The sequence below is a fragment of the Hippocampus zosterae genome, chromosome 20 (genome assembly GCF_025434085.1).
Source record: "Hippocampus zosterae strain Florida chromosome 20, ASM2543408v3, whole genome shotgun sequence".
NCBI classification, from domain to species: domain Eukaryota; kingdom Metazoa; phylum Chordata; class Actinopteri; order Syngnathiformes; family Syngnathidae; genus Hippocampus; species Hippocampus zosterae.
In genome coordinates, this window is record NC_067470.1 from 2,673,337 (window position 1) to 2,695,285 (window position 21,949).

Here is a 21,949-nt window from a genome sequence, read left to right on the forward strand (position 1 = left end):
CACTTTGGTAGAGTGCAGATCTCGGCCAAGAAAATTTACCAGATGCGGATTTTATAAATGTTAGTTTTCATTTCTGCTTGTAAATCCATGAGAAAATTTGGATCGGAATTGGACCGCTTCTCTTCGATTGTCATCGAGTACTGTTTTGATAGCACTGTATCACGTCTATTAATCATCAAGTTAAACACGACCTTTCAAGTACAAACCGTTAGACGCGTTCATTTTATTTTTATTTTTTTTTCCAAGTGGAGCACCATAAGTGTCACCATATGGGGCTCAAAACTTTCCATGTTAGTGGAGATGGATATGTCGGACTACAGACGAGGTTGTAAGATTTCCAAACCGTGTGACCTGAATCTCTCGGATTATTCCTTGTACCAACCTACACAAAGTTTCATGGAGAATTGTTGTGTAGTTTTAATTTTTTTTTTTCCGGGGTCCGAAAAACACAGTCGGGATTTCCAAGCTTGCGTTTCAGCCTCTGACAAACTTGATCAAGTCAAACTTTCAGGCTTGCATGAACAAGAGAGGCCCCCGCACCCCCTTAATCTCTCCCTCCTGTCCTCCGCACCCGCCTCCCCACCAGCCAGATCTCCCTCTCGACAGAGGCGCTCGGATCAAAGGCCAAAAAGCACGGCGGCGATTCCTGGCGATTGATTGGAAGCAGACGCGGCGGAGAGGCAGCGGCGCTCTCCGCGCTCTCCCCTGCGCTCTCGCTTCTTCCCACCCTCGTTCCTCTCTCGTAAACGGCTCGGGTTCGGAGTGTGAAATGAGTCGCCGCTATTGGCAGAGCCAGCCCTGGGATCACATTCGCACCGACCGGCGTGGCGAGTCCCCCCCCCCCCTCCTGGATCGGGAAAAGGGAGATGAGGAACTGGAGTTAGGGGGCTGTCAGTTGATAAGAACCATTTGTCGGGGTTGGATCCGAGGAGGGACGGTGTAATCCCCTTACCCCGTTCTGAGAGAAATTGATTTTCCGAAGGAGAGGGCATGCGGAGAATTGAACTCAGATGTGTTGCGGGGACTGACTTTGCCGGCGAAACAAATGTCGGTAGCGGCAGTGCCAACATGAACTTGACCGAGTCCTCATGTGAAGCAAGAACTGGTTTGGAGGGTTGGTGGGGGGGGTCTGTGCGCCAAGTTTATTGGCGCGGAGCCAAAAGTTTTGTTTTCCCTCCCTCTGGTATCCACAAAGAACCCCGCCGGAGTCTCCGATTACGTTTTTAAAAGCTTTTTATCTGTCCACACTTGTTGCACACCGCTGACGCTCACACATGCGCGGAGGCGCTCGTTTTTTGTTTTTTTTTCTCCGCCGCTAAAAGGCGGTATTGACGGTGGGAGCGCGAGGGGGCATTATGATTAACTATTTGGTGACCTCATGACTTCATCTTCGACTGCTGTCAGAGGAGCTCCATATTATGTCTGGGCCTCTCTCTGTGGGCTCTTTGTTTCTGGGTTTGGCTCTGGGACAACTCTGCGTGGGTCTGTGCGAGTCCCCCCACCCTCTCCCCGGTCCCCTCGCCGTACCCCGTGGGGTTCACGAGGGAGGGGTTTGGAGATGCTTTACAGTGGATGAAAAGAGGGGAGGTGCATGCAGTGAGGAAATGAAAAGAGTTGGTTGGGAGGGGGGGGGGTGTAAAATGTAGGATATGGAGGAGACTGGCGAGTGACGAGAGGGGAGATTAGCGAAGGAGACGGGGAACGGGGAACACCACGCCGCACTTTAAATCCGAAAGTAGCCTGGAGTTTACAGTGATCACTTTAAACACCGCTTTCCCTCCAGTCCAATAAAGGACGGCAGATATGCGGCTCAAGTCGATATTTATGTGGGATTAACGGTAAAGTAATGCCCGGATTAGAAAAAAAAACGCCAGCGACAGGACAGGGACAGGTCATTATAGCGGAGGACACGGGATGCCTGATGGACGGGAGGAAAAGGACGCAGGGTGCGGTGTGCAATGGAAAACCCGCAGATGACATTTTAAGCGAAAGACCATGAAGTGGAGCTGCTAAATTTGGACTCCATCAGTGCAAGCGGCAACAATTTCTCCGCCCTGCGGCCTTAAGATGACTCCGAACTCACCTAAAATTTGACTCTTGGGCCAATGAAGGTCTCGGTCTTGTCGCTGTCGCTTTTTCAGGGGGAGCCAAGGTCAAGTCTAGGCTTTTTTTTTTTTTTTCTCCGAGCTGATTTCGTAATGATGATTTGCAAATTGGAAAGCAAACATTGCTTGACACGCCAATAAAAGAATCCTTGTGAGACACATTGCCGCCTCCGAGCTTCCGCAAAATGTACGAACCTTATTCCAAATCACGTGTTGAACGCTTAAGGCCAAAACCTCGATGCGATTAGCCTGTCGGTCGAACACCAGCCACTCAATGTGTGTGTGTGTGTGTGTGTTCTTGTACTCATGACATTGTGAGGACCGGCATGAGTTTTTAACCAACAGAGTGAGGACATTTTGACGAAGTGAGGACATTTTGGCCAGTCCTCACTTTGACACCCTCTAAATTGTGTGTGTGTGTGTGTGTGTGTGTGTGTGTGTATGTCCAGAACAGCTCCTCGTTGTGGGTGCCAGGTAGTTAGCTTGTTCTTTTTACGGCACCTGGCTTGCGGTTTGGAATTGTGATTGTCATGCTTGCTAGTTTAAAAAAAAAAAAAAAAGAAATCCTGTGCGATGGGCTGGACAGCGTGAGTGTTGCCAGCTGCGGCATGAAAGACCCGACTGTGCCGTTCGTTTCACCCGAATTTGTCACACTCACGCGCAGCCGCTCGTCCGACGTGTAATGGAGACGCTCGGCCTTCGGCGGGGGTTCGACTGAGACGAATGCTCTGTTACCCATGCAAATTGGCTCCTCGCACCTCTTCTGAGTGATCGCAGCGCTGGTCTCCTGACCGGACAGTATGTTAGTTTTCCAAGCGTGTTTTTTTTTTTTTTTTTTGGGGGGCACGGATGCCAACGTGTCAAGTCTCTGCGATGATTGCTTCCATTCACTTCCCGCTGCGTGCCAGTGATGTCATAACATCGTGCTGACGCTTGGCGACACTTAAAGGAGACGCAATCGTGACTTTGGTTTTATAATTCAAAACAGTCCTCAGGTGTTTTTTTTTTAAAAAGCATTAAGACATGGAATTGAAATACCCCAAGAAGAATCAAGATAACATTTTTGGACGAAGCCCTTAGAAGAGCGCCACACGTTATTTTTTCACCGTCCTAGTGAATGACCTTTACAGCGCGGATGCTGGCGTGACTGTTTCAAAACTTCCACAAATCGGCGATGTCCCACTTACCGCGCGGGTCGCGCTTGTTGAGAGCACGGCGGACGGCAGGAAGGCGCAGGGAGACCACGCCGGAGCAGCGCCAGTCATTGATAAAGTACTTAGCAGTAGGAAAATTAATGAATCCGGGCTTGACTCGGAGAGCATTTTTTTTTTTTTTTGGAGGGGGGGGATGGCATATGTGTGTGTGTGCGTGTGCGGCGCATGATGGAGTGGAAGCGGGTGAGGGTGAGGGGGAGTAATCCTGTTCCAGATAAATGGCTGATCCCCCTTCATTCCTTCGCTATCGAATGTCAAAAGTTAAATTAGCCCGCTAGCCTCTGTTAGGAGGTAACATGCTTGTCAATGACTGGCGGGCAGGTGCCTCATTAGGCGTCATCTTCGACTTCGCTACTCTTCGTGCGTCTCCACAAAAAAAAAAAAAAAAAAAAGGAATTTTTGCTTTTTTTTGTCATCTGTTTTTTTTTCGTTTGCTTAAGTCATTTGTATTTTCTTGATTTGTCCTCGGTGTTCATTTCTAATTCCGGATCTCTCATCCCAAAGAGTGAAATGTTTTGCGCTGAACCCCCCCCCCCCCCACCCCCCAAACTTGTGCAGAATTGCTCAAAAGTAGTTTTGAAGCAACAAGCTTCATTCTACCCCGATGCTGTTGGGATACTTAAGTGTAACAAGAGCCCGAAGGAAGTGCTGCTTTAACGTGCGTAGTGGCATTTTTGGATTTCCGTCATAATTTCTTTTCCCTCCTCTCTACTGGATCCCAACAGTTGGCTCGCCACTTCTTTGCTTTGGCCACAGATCAGTTTCTCTTGGCAAGCCGGTGCTAATCGGAGTGCCACAGACCAGTCCGGCTCGCTCGCTCGTGTGTGTGTATGTGTGTGTCAGAAGTATGATTCTGCCGTTCGTGCCCTTGTGGAAACTGGCCCTCTGCTGGTGTGCTGGGAAGCGTGCCCAGATCAAGCCCCGCCCCCTCCTAAATCAACGGAGCACTGTCCCAGCCGGTGCGAATTCGGGGCCCCGGTGTTGGATTGTTCCAGAGGACAGTTGGAAGTACGAAACAGGTTCGGGCCCATCGTTGCCGACTTGTGAGCGTCTGAAGCCACGCTGATACGTTTCGTAAGCCGATTGGCCGGGAGCGTTAAATGGAATTTCTGGCTTCCAAGCTGCGGTCAAATGCATTTCTTGGTGTTTGACGCCGCCAAGAATGCTAGCCAAGGTGCCCTTTGGCGAATGCCCGTCTCAGGCCTTTGCCGCACAGCAAAGCGACGCGAACGAAAGCAACTCAACTGGGCAGTCGTCAAGAAAACAGTCCGTGAGTCTTTGCCAAGCTTTTAAAGCTCCACATACGATCTAATCTACTGTATTCAAAATTTTTTTGACCCCCAAAAACATGGCACGATTGTCGAGGAAGAAGCGGACTGCCAAAAAGAAACCGGCATCGATAATGGGGAAAGTGGACATTTTGAGGCGCTGTTGGGAATGATTGATCATCCCATTCATTGACATTTGGTGACGGAGGCTCTGCACGCTTTGCTTTCCATCATGTATTCTCGCTCGTATAAAATATTTACAATAAAGTATAAAATATTTTTGAGCCACTGAGGGGGGGAAAAAGACTCTATGGACACACGTGCTCGGAGCACAAACAAATGTCCCAAAATGTCATTCATACATTTCAAATCCAAATGGTCAGCAAACGGTTTATATGGTCGACAAACCTCATCGTGGTGCCAGTGCTCTGGGCCCGCAAGGATGGATTTAAAATCTGAGCTGATCGTTTGAATGAGGTGCGTTGGAGTCGGTCCTTAAACCTGGGTTCTAGAAACACATTGCTAGTACTGGACTGTCAAACTGAAGTTACATGGGCGCGCAATCACGTGTCATTGTTACGGAGAAGTTCGTAACAGGTTACAGCCCATCATTGCCGACTTGTGACGGTCGGAAGCCGGTTGGCCGGGAGCGCCTAATGGAATCTTTGCCTTTGAAGTTGCCATCAAATGCATCTCTTGGTGTTTGATTCCACTGAAGAATGTAGGTGAAGGTGTATTTCGAGTGAAAAGTCTTAAAAGCAACCTAACTATCCCTTGTACCAAAAAAAAAAAAAAGGGCATCAACGTGCATTTTAGAGTGGAAGCTTTTTAGCTATAGCGGGCCGCTGCTCATTGCTCCATCACAATGTGGGCCTGATGACATGCTGGTGGGGTTTCGAGCCGCCGTGCCCCTGATGGGCGAGCAAGGGAGGGGGGCAAAGGGGGGCCGGCGGTGTCTTGGCATGGCACAATCCCGCTGTGAGCCTGATTTGAGGTGAGCGCCAGCAAGATGGAAGGAGCCGGGCAGGCTTTGATTTGCCCCTGCGGCCCTGCGGCCGGGGACTGCGAGAGACTGAGGGAGCTCCTGGGGGGGGGGGTGGGGGTGGCGGGTTGTGGGGAGCAAGAGAGCAGACCCCCGGCGGCACAGAGAGAGAGTAGCTGGGAGCCAAATTGAGATGTGGGAGTTGTTGAATTTGCCTGGATGAATATTGAAGTGGGCATTTGTGGTGTGCGTGAAATCAGCTGCCGACTGCTAACCAGGAGTGGGAGCCTCCCTACCTGCTGACAGTAGAATCGGTTTCCACAATGCTCGCCTGTGCGCAGAATTCATTATTGAACAGAGGTTACGTTGAGGCGACTCACAAGTTTATTGGGCAATAGACTGTTGGTGAAAATCCTCGTTGATCCTCATTTTTTTTTTGTGGGGGGGGGGTGAGATTGGCAGTCACATTGTTAAAACAATTCACATCCAGAGACAATCTTGAGAGTTGAAATGATTCCAGCACAACTCACCTGTACCTGAAGTATATTTCAGTAGTAGTAGTAGTTTTATTTTTAACTCATTCACTCCCAAAGACGTTTTTAAACGTCTTTTCAGACTTGGTCCAGAATTGGCTGGTACTGAATGAGTTAATTGTAATTTTATGTAATATGTGTGTATATACTATTTATAATATCTGTGTATGTGTTTATTAGTATTTTTTTGGAATTTTAAACAAGTTTTAGTCTACTTTTACTTTCGACAGATATACAAACCTTTTTGGTATTTTTCTTAATTTTGAGAATTTTTATTTTGAAGAGTTGTTCATTTTAGTTTTATTTCTTATTATTAGTCCGGTTTGACTAGTTTTTTTTTTTGTGCGCCAACTTTTTGTAAGTTGACTAAGCTAAACAAAGCCAAGCCGCTTAAAGGTCACCAGATACTGAGTGAGATTTCTTGCCTTGTAAGTCACCAGCGTACAGGAAGTCACCCGTCGTGAGGAGGGCGGGGGGGGGGACGAGAGCGCGACCCTGTCCTCGGGATCCCGCTCGCAGTCGTTGAGTTGGGCTCGGCCGAATTTCCCCGCCGAGTCTTGCAGGCTGGCCGCTAATCACCATCGATTCCTTCGTGTCTATTGCGGCGAATCAGGTGCATAAGCTTAAGCGGCTTGGAGACGTGCTCTTATTAAACTGCAGCCAGCTGCTGGAATTTTCTCCTTCTCACCTCCCTCCCGCTCATTGTTGATTGGGGGTGGAGGGGGGGGGGGTCTCCAAGTCTTTCCCGGGAGTTGATTTGCAAGAGAAAGACGAGGAGGGGAGGGTGGCGGAATAAAAGGGGAGCAAGAGATTATTGCACAGGAGGGGAGAGGAGCTTTGAAGACGAAGTGCTTGTGCGATTTCGCTTCATGTCTCCTCCATGTGCAGCCAAAACCTGTTTGTGCCATTGACAAACGCTTCTTTGAGGCGCCCAAGGTGGAGCGCCGCTTCTCTCTGGCTTTGGCTCAGACGTACAACAACACCTCTTCTGATGTTTGGGCTTCACAAAAGACGCTGGTTGGGGGTTGGAGGAGAGTTGGCGGGGGCATCTTCTCTTTTTTTTTTTTTTTTTTTTTTTTGCAATGGGCCTTTGTGCGCCCCCTGAAAAGCACACGTCCCGGCCTGGGAGACTGACAAGAGTTGAGGCCGGAGGGCAAATCAGATCCTTGAGAATGAAAGACGGGTTAGCATTAGGAAGGAGAAGCCCTTGTTTTTTAACCTCTGCCTTCGGCGGAGGGGGTTGGCAAAGGGGGGGGGGGGGGTTGGGCGTTTTTCAGGTTTCTCTGAATTGTTGGGTTGCCGCTCCATTTGTCCCTCACAGTAATACCCCGCTATATCGCAGGAACTCCTTCGCCCCCCCCCCCCCCCCGCCCCCCCGCTATATGTTGTAGGTTAGCATGAAGCTAGCAAACTTTCGTTGAATTTGAAATGTATCATGTCACAATGTACTACAAAACTTTTTTTTTTTCCTGGCGTGGCAGCAATATACTCGTGTCGGAAAGTGGATGGAGATCACTTTTCCGGCTTTCAAGCATCACATCCACTCCTGCTTTCCTCCTGAATGGTTTGCGGCCCGTTTTGACAATAGCGACGTGGACAAGAAGGGGCGACATTTGGGATTTTTGGGGACTTTAATGAGCGGCTCGCAGGTGTTGAAAGGAGAGAGCGCTAAAATGGGTTCTGGGAAGAATGGCGCAACGGAGCACCGGGTAGCTTTCTAGTGGCGCAGGAAGTAGTAAAGGCGGTGCGCGCCCTCTGATCAGGACGGCAGCGAGCACAATTACCTTCTTTTCAAATCCTTCAGTGTCACTGCAGGAGGAAGGAGGACTTTGAACAGTTGAAAGGCGCCAGCGCGCTTTCAAGCTCAAACGCGAGCAGGAAAGGCCTCTGAAATTTGTTCAGCGTTCCCCATCCACCATTAGCTTGTTTCTTCCTCTCGCCTGCAGGCATTTAAGCGCTTTTTGAAAAGATGTTAAGAAATTCAATCACCACAGAAAGAGGGAAGGAGAGAACGGGATAGTTCTAGTATTTTTGAGTGGGGGGGGGGGTCTGCAGAGACCCGGCTTGCTGCTTTTGTGCTGGTCTGAATGGACCCACAAACTGGCGGAGGGCTTAATGTGGTGACCATAGTGGAGGGGGGGGGGAATTAAAAAAAATGAAGGTGAAGCTTCTTCGTCTTCTTCTACAGCCGGTGTCCACCCGGGAGTCAATTGAGCCTTTGTGCCTCTTGAGTGTTTCGTTAACCATTGAAGGTGCTTGGAAGCGCAGAAATGAAGCCCCTCAAGGTGCGATATGGGACGTTGATGAACCCCGCCCCATCCTCGCCATGGTCACAGCTGCGGGGTGTGTGACACGGCTGTGATTGAGCCATTAGTCGCTTGACCTCACCGGGAGCGGGGGGAGAGGAGGCTTGAAGCGCTTAGATCCTGGCCCGCCAGCCTGGACTTTTCCGTGGTGGAGGCCACTGGTGGTACTGGCATCGGCTAAGTGTAAAAGGGGTCGTCGCCGGAAGGTTCCGCGTTTTAGCTTCTTGCCCTCCCTTGAGTAGTATGCGGAGAATCACTCAATTGAATGTCTTATTTTTATTACTTTAATCCAGTTCAGTTCAGTTGTATTTAACTTTAAAGTACAATACATTGTGTCTTATCTTTTGGAGTAGTTAGAATCATTATACTTGGTATGTTTTGACATACGGGGGGGGATATCGGAATTAACCTGCAGTATGAACATAGCCTTAGGCACACTACGGTTCGGTGTCGGTAATGACGGTGCTACTTTTTAAAGTATTTTTCAAGGTGGTCCTTGGTGTAAAAAGTTTGAGAACGGCTGCCTCGCGCAACGCAAGGCGGCATTTGAGCAGCCACTTAAGAACAACAAAGCAGGCCAGGTTTACAGAACGCCTCCTTAAGGGGGCGAGGATCGAGAAGAGGGGGGAAATGTCGCGCAGCCATGCGGCAGGCAGCCCACGGGTCCCGCTCTTATTCCGTGACGGGTCGGCGGTGGCGGCGAAGGAACGGTGGGATCCTCTAACGCGGAACTGACAGGCTGAGAGAGGAGCCAGCCGCCCTCATCCGCAGGAAATGACAGCGTCAGTTATGATATAAGCATTTAATCCCATACTGCACAGCCCGTGATCTTATTAAGGGAATAATGGCATTTATACGCTCTAAAGCTGGATTAATAGGTCTGGCTCTTGCAAAGCGCAATATTAACATAAAGCGATTTCGGGAATTGGGTTCATCCGCCGCCGCCAACACGGGGCTGGGAAAAGTGGAGGCCGCGAGCGCCACGCGCGTTCGCTAGGAAAAAGAGAGGAAAAAAATGCATCCGCCGCTTCCCTCGCTTTCGTCTGACGTCGACATGCGAGAATGCGCTAGTTGACTGGAGTACATATTTATGAGCTTATTTATCTGATGTTTAATAAATGGAGCGATGTAGCGGTTAAAAGGCCGCTGGGCGCGCATGTCTACCGGCCAATTTTAGCTGTTGAGACGCGCTTAAGAGGCTTTTTGCGACCGGGAAATATAAACAGTTGAAAGGGGGTGTCAAGCGGACGTTTACGAAAACAGCGCAGAAAAATGCATCAAATGCTGAAATGTCACCCGACAAAGTGTGCGTTTGAGCCAAAGTGACCATTAATGAGTTTAAACTCACTTACGCCACTCACAAAAGTTAGAGCAATGATTCTCAAAGTATGGCTCCCTCTGGTGGTGTGCGGAAGAATCCCTACTTGATTACAGTTCGTTAAAAGACCTAAACCTTTTTTTTCCCCCAAATGTTCGTAATTTTTTTTGTTGTACATATTTTTTTACATACAGTATCTCCTATTTTTTTATTCACACGTTTTCTTTTGTTAGTTTCTTATTCTTTAGTAGAATTAAGCGGGTCATATTGACCCATAAACATTCTTCACGTACAAAAAAAACAAACCCAAAAGCGGTGTTAACGCTTCATACTCCTTACGGATCGCTGACTGACTTTGCACCCCATTAGTCCGCCCTCGCGTAGATGCCAGTTCAAAGGTCAAACCCCATGTCAAAGGCCGTGTCTTTCTTGGCTGAGCTCAGCCCTTGAACTCAACTCGGCGTTTATCCCCTTCTTTAGCCAGCGTGCCAGGAAGCTTCCCCCCCCCCCCCCCCCCCCAGAGATACTGCTCCTCCCAATTTCTCCGTCAGACAGCGGATGAGAGATTTAGTTTAAGAACAGGCCAAAGGGCGGGCTAGAGGTGGGGGTGAGAGGAGGGAGGGGGTGCTTGATACAACCCATGACGCTGTTTAATGTGCAGCTTGGAATGCGGTCGGGAAGCCTCTCTTGCTCTCTCTATGGGAGTTATGAAGGCGAGGGGGGAAAAAAAAGCTGAATTTAAGAGCAGACTTCTGGGAAATCCTCAAGTTTGAAACGCTTTTGCCCATATACGCCGCACCTCCCACACGTGGCTGTTTACACGGATGATAAAAAGCCTCACTTGGTTGCAGGTGAGGAAAAGCGGAAAGTTAAAAAAAAAATTGTATTAAAAAAAAATTTAAATTCTGATTTAAAAATCAAAATCATCTTGCCCCATTGAAATGAATGGGAATGCAATTAATCCATTCCAGCCACTCCACAAATACTCCCAAATCAAAATTTAAACATGTTTTTTTCCCCACAAGCAAAAGTGAACTCAACAGTATTTTACTCACCATAAACACTCTTCATAACATTTGCTCTCCATAAATCTTTCAAACACGGCAAATATGAGTTAAGAACATCGTTGTACTTCATGGAATGTTTGATGGCGGCTGACAAACCAGCCTCATGGCGCTTTTGCGCCACCACCTGTGAATTCATAGTCTCTAGATGCTGCGACGCCATCTGTCGATGTGTGTCTCTGATTTCTGCAATGTCTTCCTTCATGAAGCCCCTTGTGGTCATTTTGCAGAGGACGAGAGCTCGGCCCCGCCGTACCACCGCGAGAGGCGCAACGCCCTGAGCTCGGATCGCGGCGTGACCGAAGAGCCGTCCACGTCCACCGAGGAACGGCCTTCGCCGCTCAAGAAGGAGCTGCCCGGCTCGCTGCCCCACCTGGCCGATCACGCCCTTCCCTACCGAGGGACCCTCTTTGCCATGGACCCCCGTAACGGCTACCTGGACTCGCACTACCGTAAGAAACTTTCAGGCGCTCTTCTTAGCAGTAGTGCATGCCAGAAGGCTGTGCCCGTGAGTGTTTTTCAGTAGCATGTGTGAGAGTGTTTGTGAGAGAGTTCCAAGTGTTTTTAGTTTTTCAGTATTGTGTGCGAAAGCGTTCCAGTAATGAATCTGAGTGTTAGTGAGTGAGAATGTGTCAGCAGTGTGTGTGAAAGTGTTTTAGAGATGAATGAGTGTGTGGGTGTATAATTTTCTGTCGTATGTGTGAGAGCGTTTCAACAGTGTTTGAGTAAAACATTTTTTAAGTTATTGTGAGTGAGAGTGTTTCAGTAGTGAATGTGGATCATTTCAAAAGAAATGTGACAACATTTCAGTAGTGTGTGCGTGTGTGAATGATTTTTCACTAGTGTGTGTGAGAGTTTCGATCATGTGTGGGAGCATATTTCTAGTGTAGTGTAATGAATCATTTTCCCCATGAGTGCCTGAGAGCATTGTCGGTCGTGTGCGATCATTTCAGTAGTACGTGTGAGCGAGACTCATTTTTCACCGATTTAAGAATGTTTGAAGAATATATGCAGGAATGTTTCAGTAGTGTGTGAGAGCATTTTCAGTCGTGGATGTGAGAGGTCATCCCGTTCGGTCCCTGACAAATCCAGTCCACCTTGCCCGGCAGCGTTAGTACGGCCAGCGCGCCGGCTTAATTCCCTCATTAGGGCGGGCTGTCTGGGCGCCGGGCTCACTCTCGTCAACTCGCACTTCAAACGGCCCAAATTCAAACCGCATCTCCTTGCTCCTGCTAGCCCGCCCCCCTCCCACCTTGCATTTGGGAGACCTGACAAGCAGGCGTAAGGCCTTACGTGAGGTCGTGGAGATCATCTGAGGCGAAGGTGGGCGGCAGGGAGATGATTGGGTTAGCATCAGTCTGATTAAGAGGCTAATTGCCTGCTGGGTTTGCCATCAATCGGCTCTGAAGGGGCTTGGGGCCGATTGCTAATGAAGAGTCCAGCGCACCCCGACCGCCAGGTTTAAGTCTATTTCCCGAAGGAAAAGCTTTCTTGAAAAGAAGTCCGTGCTGGTGGCGTGACGGCCGCCGCGATGTTAGTGGCTATTCCACCCCGGCCTAACTCGGCAACACTGCCACTTCTCGTTTGTGCAGACGGAAGGTCGGAGACCACTGAAAGCGGCAAGTAGGGGGGGTGAGGGCGGCTCTTTTCCTTCCCTCGTTGTCACCCAAACTTGTACCCTCAAGTGTAACATTTTCTCAGTTGTTAGCAAAGTATTTGTAATTCTGGAATGATTTTTGAAAACATTTTGTTTTTTTCGGTATCTATGCTCCAAGCAACACGCGCAGGCAGTCTGAACCCCCCCCCCCCCCCCCGAAAATTCATCCCAGGTGTATGCCGGTGATGAAGAGGCGCCCTGCACAATAACACCCGAGCCCATAAATCGGCTTAGTGTTGTTTCTGGCCCGTGTCGGCGCGTAATGCGCCGACACCTGCAGCCTCCGCACACCTGGCGGCTGCTTCTCGAGAAGAAGAAGCAGAAAAGAACAAGGGCCGCAGTCGGCTGCTTGTCTTCATTCATCGCAGACGCGTCATCGTCCTTGGCCTGAGCTTGTGTTTACTTTTGCGCTTTTCCACCCACTTGAGAGGAGCCACTAAGGAAACATGCCCCCTATTGTTAGCTTGAGCTAATCGCGGCGATGCCTGGGTCTTAGCCGCTTTTCTTGGGCAAACACGCAGGATAAGAGTCCGCGTCGCTTCTTCCCGCCGCGCTAATGCACCGAGGCTTTCGGCGGTGGGGATAAGGAGGGAACGGATTGCGCCGCGGATTAATGAGGGAGGCGGCCGTTTGTTTTTCAACATCCTAATTGTCTTTTAAGTGTGAATGCGACATCTGTTTACATTATGCGCCGATTAGCCGGTCGGCCGGTCAGCCGTCTTCTTTTCTTGAACGTTCGGCCCTCCTTTGCCAAGACGGAAGACAAAAGCCCATTCTTTCTTTTCAGGCCAAGGATTTCTTGCAAATGTTAAAACGGCTGCCTAAAACACCAAGAGAACGCGGCGGTAAAAAAAGTCAAAATCTCTCCGCTTTGGAATCAGCTTGGCAAAATGACTCCCCCCCCCCCCCCCCCCTAACAGCATCGTGATGACCGTCTTTCGTTCTTGTCAGATCCTCGCACAAAAGCCTCCTTGTGTCCCTGACTGATGGCGTTTTCCTTCTTCCTTCCACTTCCCGATCCTCTCTGGGAAGTGCCCGATACCTGGATCACTCCGTGATCCGCCAAGAAGAGGAACAGAGAGGTCAGGGGCGCTTGATTGGTGGCAAAACTGCTGCGGCGAGCTGATCTCGGGGGTTCGTTGAGCCGTAGCGCGTCCGTCCGGCCGTCTAAGGCGTCCGTCTCAATATCAAAATGCGGCTGACCAGTGAACTGAGTGAGCCGGCTGTCACCGCCGCGGAACGTGATCGGCACAACAACGGCGCCGCAGCGCCGACAAGTAATTACAGCGCTTCGCTTCATGTGGACTGCACAAGACATTTCCATTCATCTTCAAGTATGTGTGTATGTTTTGGATGGAGTGGGGGCAGGGGGGGGGGTTGGGGGACTTGGTGCAAGCTCGGGTTACAAAACCAAGGAGTGACCCTTGGAGTTTATTCCTAGTTCTGGTGTCGTTCAAGCATTTTCAAGTGAAGCTCAACTCGTTGAGTTGTAATGCGGTTCGAATGCACTTGTCGTTCGACTCAATTCGAGTTTCCTTTTATTGACTTAAAGAAACAAAATACAAAAGTTTCTAAAAGTTGCATTTTTATTTCTGCCTCGTTTTACTCCGCTATCTGCACCCCAGGTGGGCATTGCAAATGAGAATCTCTACTCCGTGTGGCCTTACCCGGAGAGAATCAAGAAATGTCCCCGCTCATTTAGTTCCCTTTCGAAGCGGCTTGGGCATGCCTGCGAAGAAAAAAAATATATATATTCGTGCAGTTCTAGTTCTAATATAGTTCACGCGTCGTTCTAGTTTAGTATCGGGCTTTGAAAAAAAAAAAAAAGTGACCCTCTGTGAGCTCACTTGGGCTGGCGCGCCTTCAAAAGGAAGCCCGAGGTGCCAAGACGCGGGCTAAATGTTTGTCTTTGCGCCACCTCAAATATTGAGCGAGGTGGCGAGGCCCGCAGTCCCTCGGCATCAGCGACTAGCAGCAGCAGCAGCAGCCCCGAGCGCGCTTGCGGGCAAACGAAAAGGGACGCCTTCCATCCGCGGCCGATGCCTTTCATCAGGACAGAAACAACACGGGGGTCCCGGTGGTCCGGCACACCAGGGATAATCAGATGATCCCCTTTTTACAGCTTATTAGCAGCATCGCTCGCTCGCAAGATAGGCCCTGATCTGCCATGCGAGTTGCTCTTTGTAGTGAGCGCCGCATGACTTGAAGGCGGAGGGGGGGGGGGGGTGCAAGGGGGGGTGGGGGGCATCAGAGTTTCAAGTGTCATAAAGTCATGTGACGCGGTCTGGAGAAATAACGGCGTGTCTCGTTAACAATGACGAGATTAAACACGGAGGGGGTTAAAAGAGAATTAAGCGGAATTTCCAGGGAATTTAGCACGTTCAAAGAACGAGCGCTTCGCCGGCGTATCAGCGCGGCAACATCTGTTGTAGCGCCCGTGTCGCATTTTTTTTTTCTTTTTCCCTAACTTCCTCGTTTTCTTATTCGCGCCATTCACCCGCACGGACAAAACATTCTGCTGATGTAGCCGAGACTTAAGATTTTCGGCGTCTTGACGACAATAACAACTTAATCGGAGCCTCTGTAGCCTCCTTATTAGCGAGGATCATCGCTTCTGCGTGTTTTTCTCCTGATTTATTTTTTTTTTTGTGCATCTCCATAAGATAAGCTAACAACTTTGCCTTTGCTCAGCAGGGAACAACTTTTAGCTTCTTTGCACTTCTGAGATTGAAAAACATGCTGAACATGCTGTTCTCTTGGACAATAAAGGCTTGGACATCTCGTGCGGTTTTGGTAAAGTTTGCTGGTAGTTAAATTACAGTCACTTTGGAAGAGGGGAAAAAAAAGGCAAACCAAGAAACTGAGTTAAGTTCTGTTGCCGTTCTCATACTGGTTTGGGAATAATACGGTGTCATGTAGTCCTAGTTTAGGCTTTAAATGCAGTTGTGGAACTAGTTGTACCCGGTAATTGAATATTTTTGCGCTTCCACAGGAGTACAAGTTGTAGTTTAGTTCCACTATAGATACTTCAAAATGTTATCGCAGTTCTAGAACAGTTTCATTTCATTGCAGTTTCGGTGTCGTGTTAATTAGCTTAGCTTAGGACAAGTAAAGCGCTAATGTAGTACTAGTTTAGTTATGTCGCAGTCCTAATGTCAAGTTTAGTTCTCATGTAGTGCGATTGCAGTTCTGGCTGTGGCGTAGTTTGATTGTGTAGTTCCGGTGTCATTCTAGTGTAGCAGGTTTAGCATACTGCTAGCTTAATGCGATTACATTTCCAATGCCGTTGAAGTTATGGTTTGGGTAGAGTTTGGGTTTAGTATTAGTTTTAGCTTTATTTGATATGGTTCTAGTTTAGTTCCATCGCAGTTCTGGGGTGGTTTACGTTCCACTTTAGTTCTAGATTGGTTCAAGTGTAGTTCGAGGGCACTTATGGTGCAGTTTTATTGCAGCGCTGGTGTACTTGAACGTGTAATTTTGGCCAAATGGAGCTCCTGTTTAGGTGGATTGCAGTTCTGGTGTAGTCGAGTTTGGTTGAGATCTGGTCTGTTGTGCAGTCGTGGAACTTTGAGTTTGGTCGAGTTCAAGCGAATGAGATTCAAAGAAATTGTTCTTGTGTAAATCTCGAAAATTGCGTTTCCTACTTTTTGTAGCAGAGCCTACGAAATGTTATCGCAGAGCAAATTGACGTCAGCATTATCATTCTGAGAATCCCCAGTTGCTATCGTAGAGCAAAATGCGCTTTCAAATTTGCTTCCTATGAGCGCAAGACCGCCTCTCTGACCGCCGCGACATCTCCAAGCTGAGCCTACAAGAATCCACGCGGCGGCAGAGGTGGAAAGGAGTGAAGTGAAGTGAGGGGAGGCGTGAGTAACAAAGCCCAAAATGAAGAGAGACATAAAAGAACGGGAGCGCAAGGAGGTCAGGCCCATCACAGGCTTTAGTGTTGCCTTCAAAGATGCCTGAGACAGGTGGCAGCTCCAGACAATCTCACAGCGCAGAGCAACATCCTCTCAGGAGGAGATAAGGGATTCCTCCATGCGGGGCACCACCCCCTCCGCCCCTGCCCAATTCCCCCACCCCCCCTCCCCCCATCCCTATCCCTCCACCGACCGTCTCCGGGCTCTCCCTTTGATGTGGCTCCGCCGCCGGCACCACGGGGGCCGCTCGGGGCCACGAGGGCGGACCTTCGGGAAGCGGCGCCCCAGCCCCGGCAACTTCTCAGGTCTCATTAAAGCGCTCTGCCGGTGCTTAATCCTCTCAGAGGTTTTTTTTTTTTTTTTTTTTTTTTTTACAGCCGGGCCCAAGGTTTGTCTGGGCGGCGGGGAAGCCCAGAGCGCCACCTGCGTGACAAAGAGGCCAAAAATCACCGTGACGCAAGTCCCCCCCCCCTCACCCTCCACTTTCACTTCGTTCTCATCTCTTCTGCCTCCCGTTTCCCTTGATAGCACCTTCCAATCTTGGCGGATTATTCCGGGGTGGACGCGGTTGACGGGGATGCGCTAAATGGATTACAACTTTGTCCTTGTTTTGGAATTCGGGCTGAAAACAAGCGATTAGCTTCATGAGAGAAGGGATGCGAAAGTGAGAAGAGCAGCCGGAGTTGAAGTTGAACTTGAGTTCTGATGGTTTGCGGTCACATGCGGTTTCAGGCTAGTTTTTTTTTTTTTTTTCTTGTGCAGTTTGAGTTCTGGTCTCCTGCAGGCCAGATGTACTCGAGTTAAGTCCAAGTCCAAGTGAACCTCTGATTCTGTTCTGTTGCTGGTTAGTGTAGTTCAACTAGCGTAGTTCTAATGTAGTTCAAAGTTTCGTTTCGGGGGGTGTCAAGTGTAGTTTTAGTGTAGTTTGATTGAACGACGAGACATTGTAGCTCCAGTTTTGTGTTATGGATGTCCTTTTATTTGTCGTTCACTTCTCGGCTAGTTCTGGTGTAGTTGGAGTGCAGTTCCGGTGTTGTTGCAATGTAGTTCTAGTCCAGTTATCGTTTACCGGGTGGCACTTTTGGCGTTTCATTTCCCTTGTGCGTGTCAAACAAGAGTTTGAGCGGCACATACTTGGCATTGTGGCTTTATTTTGAAAGATTGCGGCCCGTGTTTTCTCCTATCTACACCATCGGCGATAACACGGTCGCAGGAGGGACGAGACGAGGCCCGCGGAGTTTCCAGACCACGTAGACAAAACACCATGCTTGATTTCGTTGTCGGTTAGCGGCAACGCTCTCCGCAAACGCAGAATGTCGGAACGGGGCCAAAGAAATCCCTGCGAGGGTGGGAATAAAATAGACGTCGCCCTGCGCTTGTGAGTTAACTTGAGGTTTAAATCAACTCGCCTTGTGTCGGAGACATATCAGCGATTTTGGGCGATAAAGTCTGTTGTGGGGGAGGTGTGTGGGGCTCCGTTTTTTTTTTCCAGCTACTAAACTGCTGTGTGAATCTCTCGAATTGGGAGGGGAGGACGGGGAGGGGTCGTTTGGGCGCAGAGGCCGGCACATAGCGCTTTGTTCAGCTCCCCCCAGCTTATCCCAATCTGGAGAAATTCAGCAAATGTGGGAGATAGATTGGCGCTCCGCAGAGGGCTGGTGAAATAAATCGCACTCCCTCATCCGCTGTGGGATAGATGCTGAGGGTGGGGGTGGGAGGGAGGGAGTGGTATGGGGGGGGGGGGCGGAGGGGCGTCGTGCATGCTGAGTTCCTCTCTCCAGCAAGACCGGGGTCCTCTTATTTGTTCTGTGCTAATTAGCTGATTAGACCTAAAACAATCGAGGTCATTAAGGAAAATCAAAAGTCGGGTGAAGCCAACTTTGGTGCTCAAGAGACATTTTGGATTTTGAACAGCGGCATGTTCATTTGTAAATCAGATTTTTTTTTTTTAAAAAGGCAATGGGTAGAAAATAGACCAACTCATTTTACATGTTTTAATTTCAAACATACGGTGCAGAAAAAAAAGAAACATCCAATAATAACATCTTTTGGACGGGGGAATTCAGAATAAACGAGAAATCATGTGGTTGCATAAGTGTGCACACCCCGCTCAACAGGTTCTTATTTTCTAAATGAACCAATCACGTTCAAATACTGGTTATGATACCATAATGTTATGATTTGGGGCCCCTTCCGGAGGCTTGTTTTTCATCTATTTTCAGAGGTTTTGGGCCACATGATGATATCCCTCTCATAGCGCCATCTGGCCTCAAGTGTAAAACGTATCTTTGACAATTTTCAAATACTGGTCGTGTATTTCTCGTGCCGCCCCGTCACTTCATTCTCGTGTAGCTCGAATGCAGTTTTCGTGGGTGCAGTTGTGGGGCCCCGTCTTTGGCCAAGCATGCCTCGGCGGTGAGCTCAGGCATCGTGAGCGAGGTGGCATCATAAAAGGTGTCGGCGTTGAGCTTCATATGTTCCACATTAGCGCGTGGCAGACTTCTGCAAGCCGTGCGCTCGCTCGCTCGCTCCGCCCCGGAGCCCCGGAGCCCCCTCGACAATCCGTCAGAGGCTCTTTGTGCGCTCGAGCCGAGACGGTAAACTCCACCGCAAGCCGACTTTGACGACGACAGACCATGAATGGAAATTGTTTATGAAAATCTGATTTACAAGTGGTTGCACGGTTTAGTGAAGCGGAGGGGTGGGCGGGGCCAGAATTAAAATCCTGCTGGAATCGAGGATTTTTTTTTTAAATAAATGTTTGAAAGCAAACATTTTGAGAGGACTTTTGAAAGGCACGATCACCATATTTGAACCTAAAAAAAAGAGTGCACATATTCAATGTGAGAGAAAATGTGTGCTAACAACGGCATTGAAAAATGAAAGGTGATGAGTTTAAAGAGGGGTGCTGACGTGCTTCAGGCTTGATTCTCTTCTTCTTCTGACAACATTTTTCAAGTGTCCAATCAAGGACGCGGCAATTAGCGTCCCCATTTTGAACGGAGGGCAACTTTTATTTCAATTGGGGGGGGGGGGGGAATTAATGAGCTTGGTCAAAGTTTTTCTCTAATTGCCTTCTCACAAAGACCCGCTTGCAACCGTGTCTTAATGACGTGTGGACCCCCCTCCCCCACCCCCCGCCCCCAAAAACAGTGCCATCAGGGTCATTAGGAGGAAACATTTGGATGATGATGAAAAGTCTTGATCAAAACCCCACTTTCAGCTTTTGCGCTCAAGCCCCCCCCCCCCCTCCACACACACTACCTCCCCCCTTGCTGTATCTACGGCCTCAAATGGCCTTCCTTTTGAATATCCAGAACAGCCACTGCAATTTAGCCCAAACGTAAACACTGTGGAGTCCCCACAGGAAGCCGTGGAGATGGATGGCAGGATGGATCCAGACCCCCGCCCCCCACCCACTCACCACCACACCACTTTGCCCCCACCCTTGAGTGTGTACATTCCCCCCGGTGACACGCGGCTGTTTGCCTCACTAATGGAAGGCCGCGCCGGCGTGAAAGAGGCAGCCCGGGCTGTGTTTAGACAGAGCTCGGCTTAAGTCAACTTGGGAGCCCGCTCGAGTAAACCACACGGGCCGTTAGCCACAGGACGGAAGGAGGAACAAATACAGGCAGAGGCATTCTGGGTAATGAAGTCCTGTTCTGGTTTGGCCTTCAAACAAGGATTCCAAGACTTTGCTCCTGTCCGAATGATTTTTCTTTTTTTTTTGTCCGCATGCGGTACGTTTTGCGAGTGGTGCAGGATCTCGTGAAATAGGCCAGCGATGAGGTCAACCGACCCGAGCGCGCCTTCTCCTTCTTCTCCTCGTCCTTATAAAGCCTCGCTTGTTGAACCTGCCACGGTGCCGCGTGCCGCCAGATGTTTCCCCACCGCCAACAAAATTTAACCCCCCCACCACAAAAACACAAGCGCACAGATGGCACCAGAGCCGTGCCGCGCGAAGGTATGCAGATGTTGACATGCGTTTGCCCTCAGGCTGCCGCAGCTCTCCGCACGTGCGCTCGGCATGCGAGAGCGAGGTCGCGTGTTTGTGTGTTTTAAAAGTAAAGCTGGAATGTCGTCGTTTGTTGTTGCTCTTGAACCTCCTTCCAAGTTGGACGAGCCGACCTGCCCGGAGGCTCGTCGCACCTTGTCTGTAACCTCACGTACACGCACAGGCACGCTTTTAACACGGCGGTGTCGAGTGCAATTGCAGGTGTGTGTGTGTGTGTGTGTGTGTGAGTGTAATAAGTGAGAGGTCCCATTTTGAGAAAAATGGGCATTTTGTGTGACTTTTGTATCCCAAAGAAAATGTCTTGTAGCTCACTAAAAATGTTTCTACCGGGCGTGACAAGACGCGTTGCGCAAACTTGCTGGAAACACTCTTTTGGTGTGGTGTTAGAGCACCCATAACGTTTTTTTAATTTTTTTGGTCTGTTTTTGTTATTTTTTTTTTTACAGCCGCCCCGCAGTTCTTCCCGGCCTTTCATCCTCCGGTGCCCATCGACGACAGACACGCGCAAGGTCGCTACATCTACGAGCCTTCTCCTGTGCCCCCTCTCCACGTGTGAGTAGCGACCGTCAACGCCACGCGCCGTCAGCCGCGCGCAAATGAACATGTGTCAGGGAAGGCGTGCGACACCCCCCACCCCCACCCCCACGAGCATGCAACCCCCCTAAGAGCGGCTCATCTATAGGGCCATAAATTTACAGCGGATCACTATTGAATTTTATTCACGTTATTATGATTTAAAAAAAAAAATCTCTTTCATTTTCAAATTCCAGTTCATGAAGAAAAGATGTCCTTTTAATTTGTGACTAAATTCACATTGTTTCGAAGAATATTGTTGAATTTATGAAATTAAAAGAAAAAAAAGGGACTTTCTAACATAGTGTCACGATGGCACGACGTGGTTTTTATTCTCATAAATTTGCACGTTTTTTTATTACCCGGACAAAAGGCATCTTTGCTCTTGTCCAGGTTGCAAATTTTTCCTTGAGAAAATCGGATTTTATTCGTGAAACATGACAACAGTTTTTTTTTTAGATTTTTCACCTCATAGCATAGTTGCCCAAGTCATATTTGAATGAACACAAAAAACACAACTTTTAACAGCATTTGATTTTTTTTTTAGGGGGGGGGGGTAATGATAATTTAAAAACTAATGTGACTAATGATGCTATTCAGGCTAATAATTTGTCACCAAGTTTTTCACCGCCTGTTTGCAAAAGCTGCGAGAAGGAATCTTCACTGAGCCTTCCACTTGGTCTGTCTTGTTCCCCCCCCACCCCCCCTCCCACACCTTTAATCACACATTTTCGCTCGCTTCACTTCCAACGCGTCGTCATTTGTATTCCCCGTGTCGGCACGCCTCGCCGTCCTTGCGGCGTTTGTTGGGACACGGAGGAAGCGATCAGCGCGCGACGAGGACAAATTGGACGGGGCAGCTACTTGGGCCGCATTATGTTTGATATTCCTCATCATTATCAGCCCCCTCGCCCCCCACCCACCCCCCACCCCACCGCCCCCCATTCCTCGTCCTCTTCCTCCTCCTTCACGCCGTCATATCTCCCTTCCGCCG

At 49.2% G+C, this 21,949-nt stretch overlaps 1 protein-coding gene across 2 annotated transcripts in view; it reads left to right on the forward strand.

Annotated features, from left to right (window-relative positions):
• gli3 (GLI family zinc finger 3) overlaps positions 1 to 21,949 on the forward strand; it is a 73,816-nt gene that overhangs the window by 20,332 nt on the left and 31,535 nt on the right. For both annotated transcript variants that reach the window (XM_052054370.1, XM_052054371.1), the window contains exons 3-4: positions 11,021 to 11,242; positions 20,829 to 20,934. In XM_052054370.1, coding sequence (XP_051910330.1) covers positions 11,021 to 11,242; positions 20,829 to 20,934 — 328 coding nt within the window. The remainder of the gene's footprint in view (positions 1 to 11,020; positions 11,243 to 20,828; positions 20,935 to 21,949) is intronic.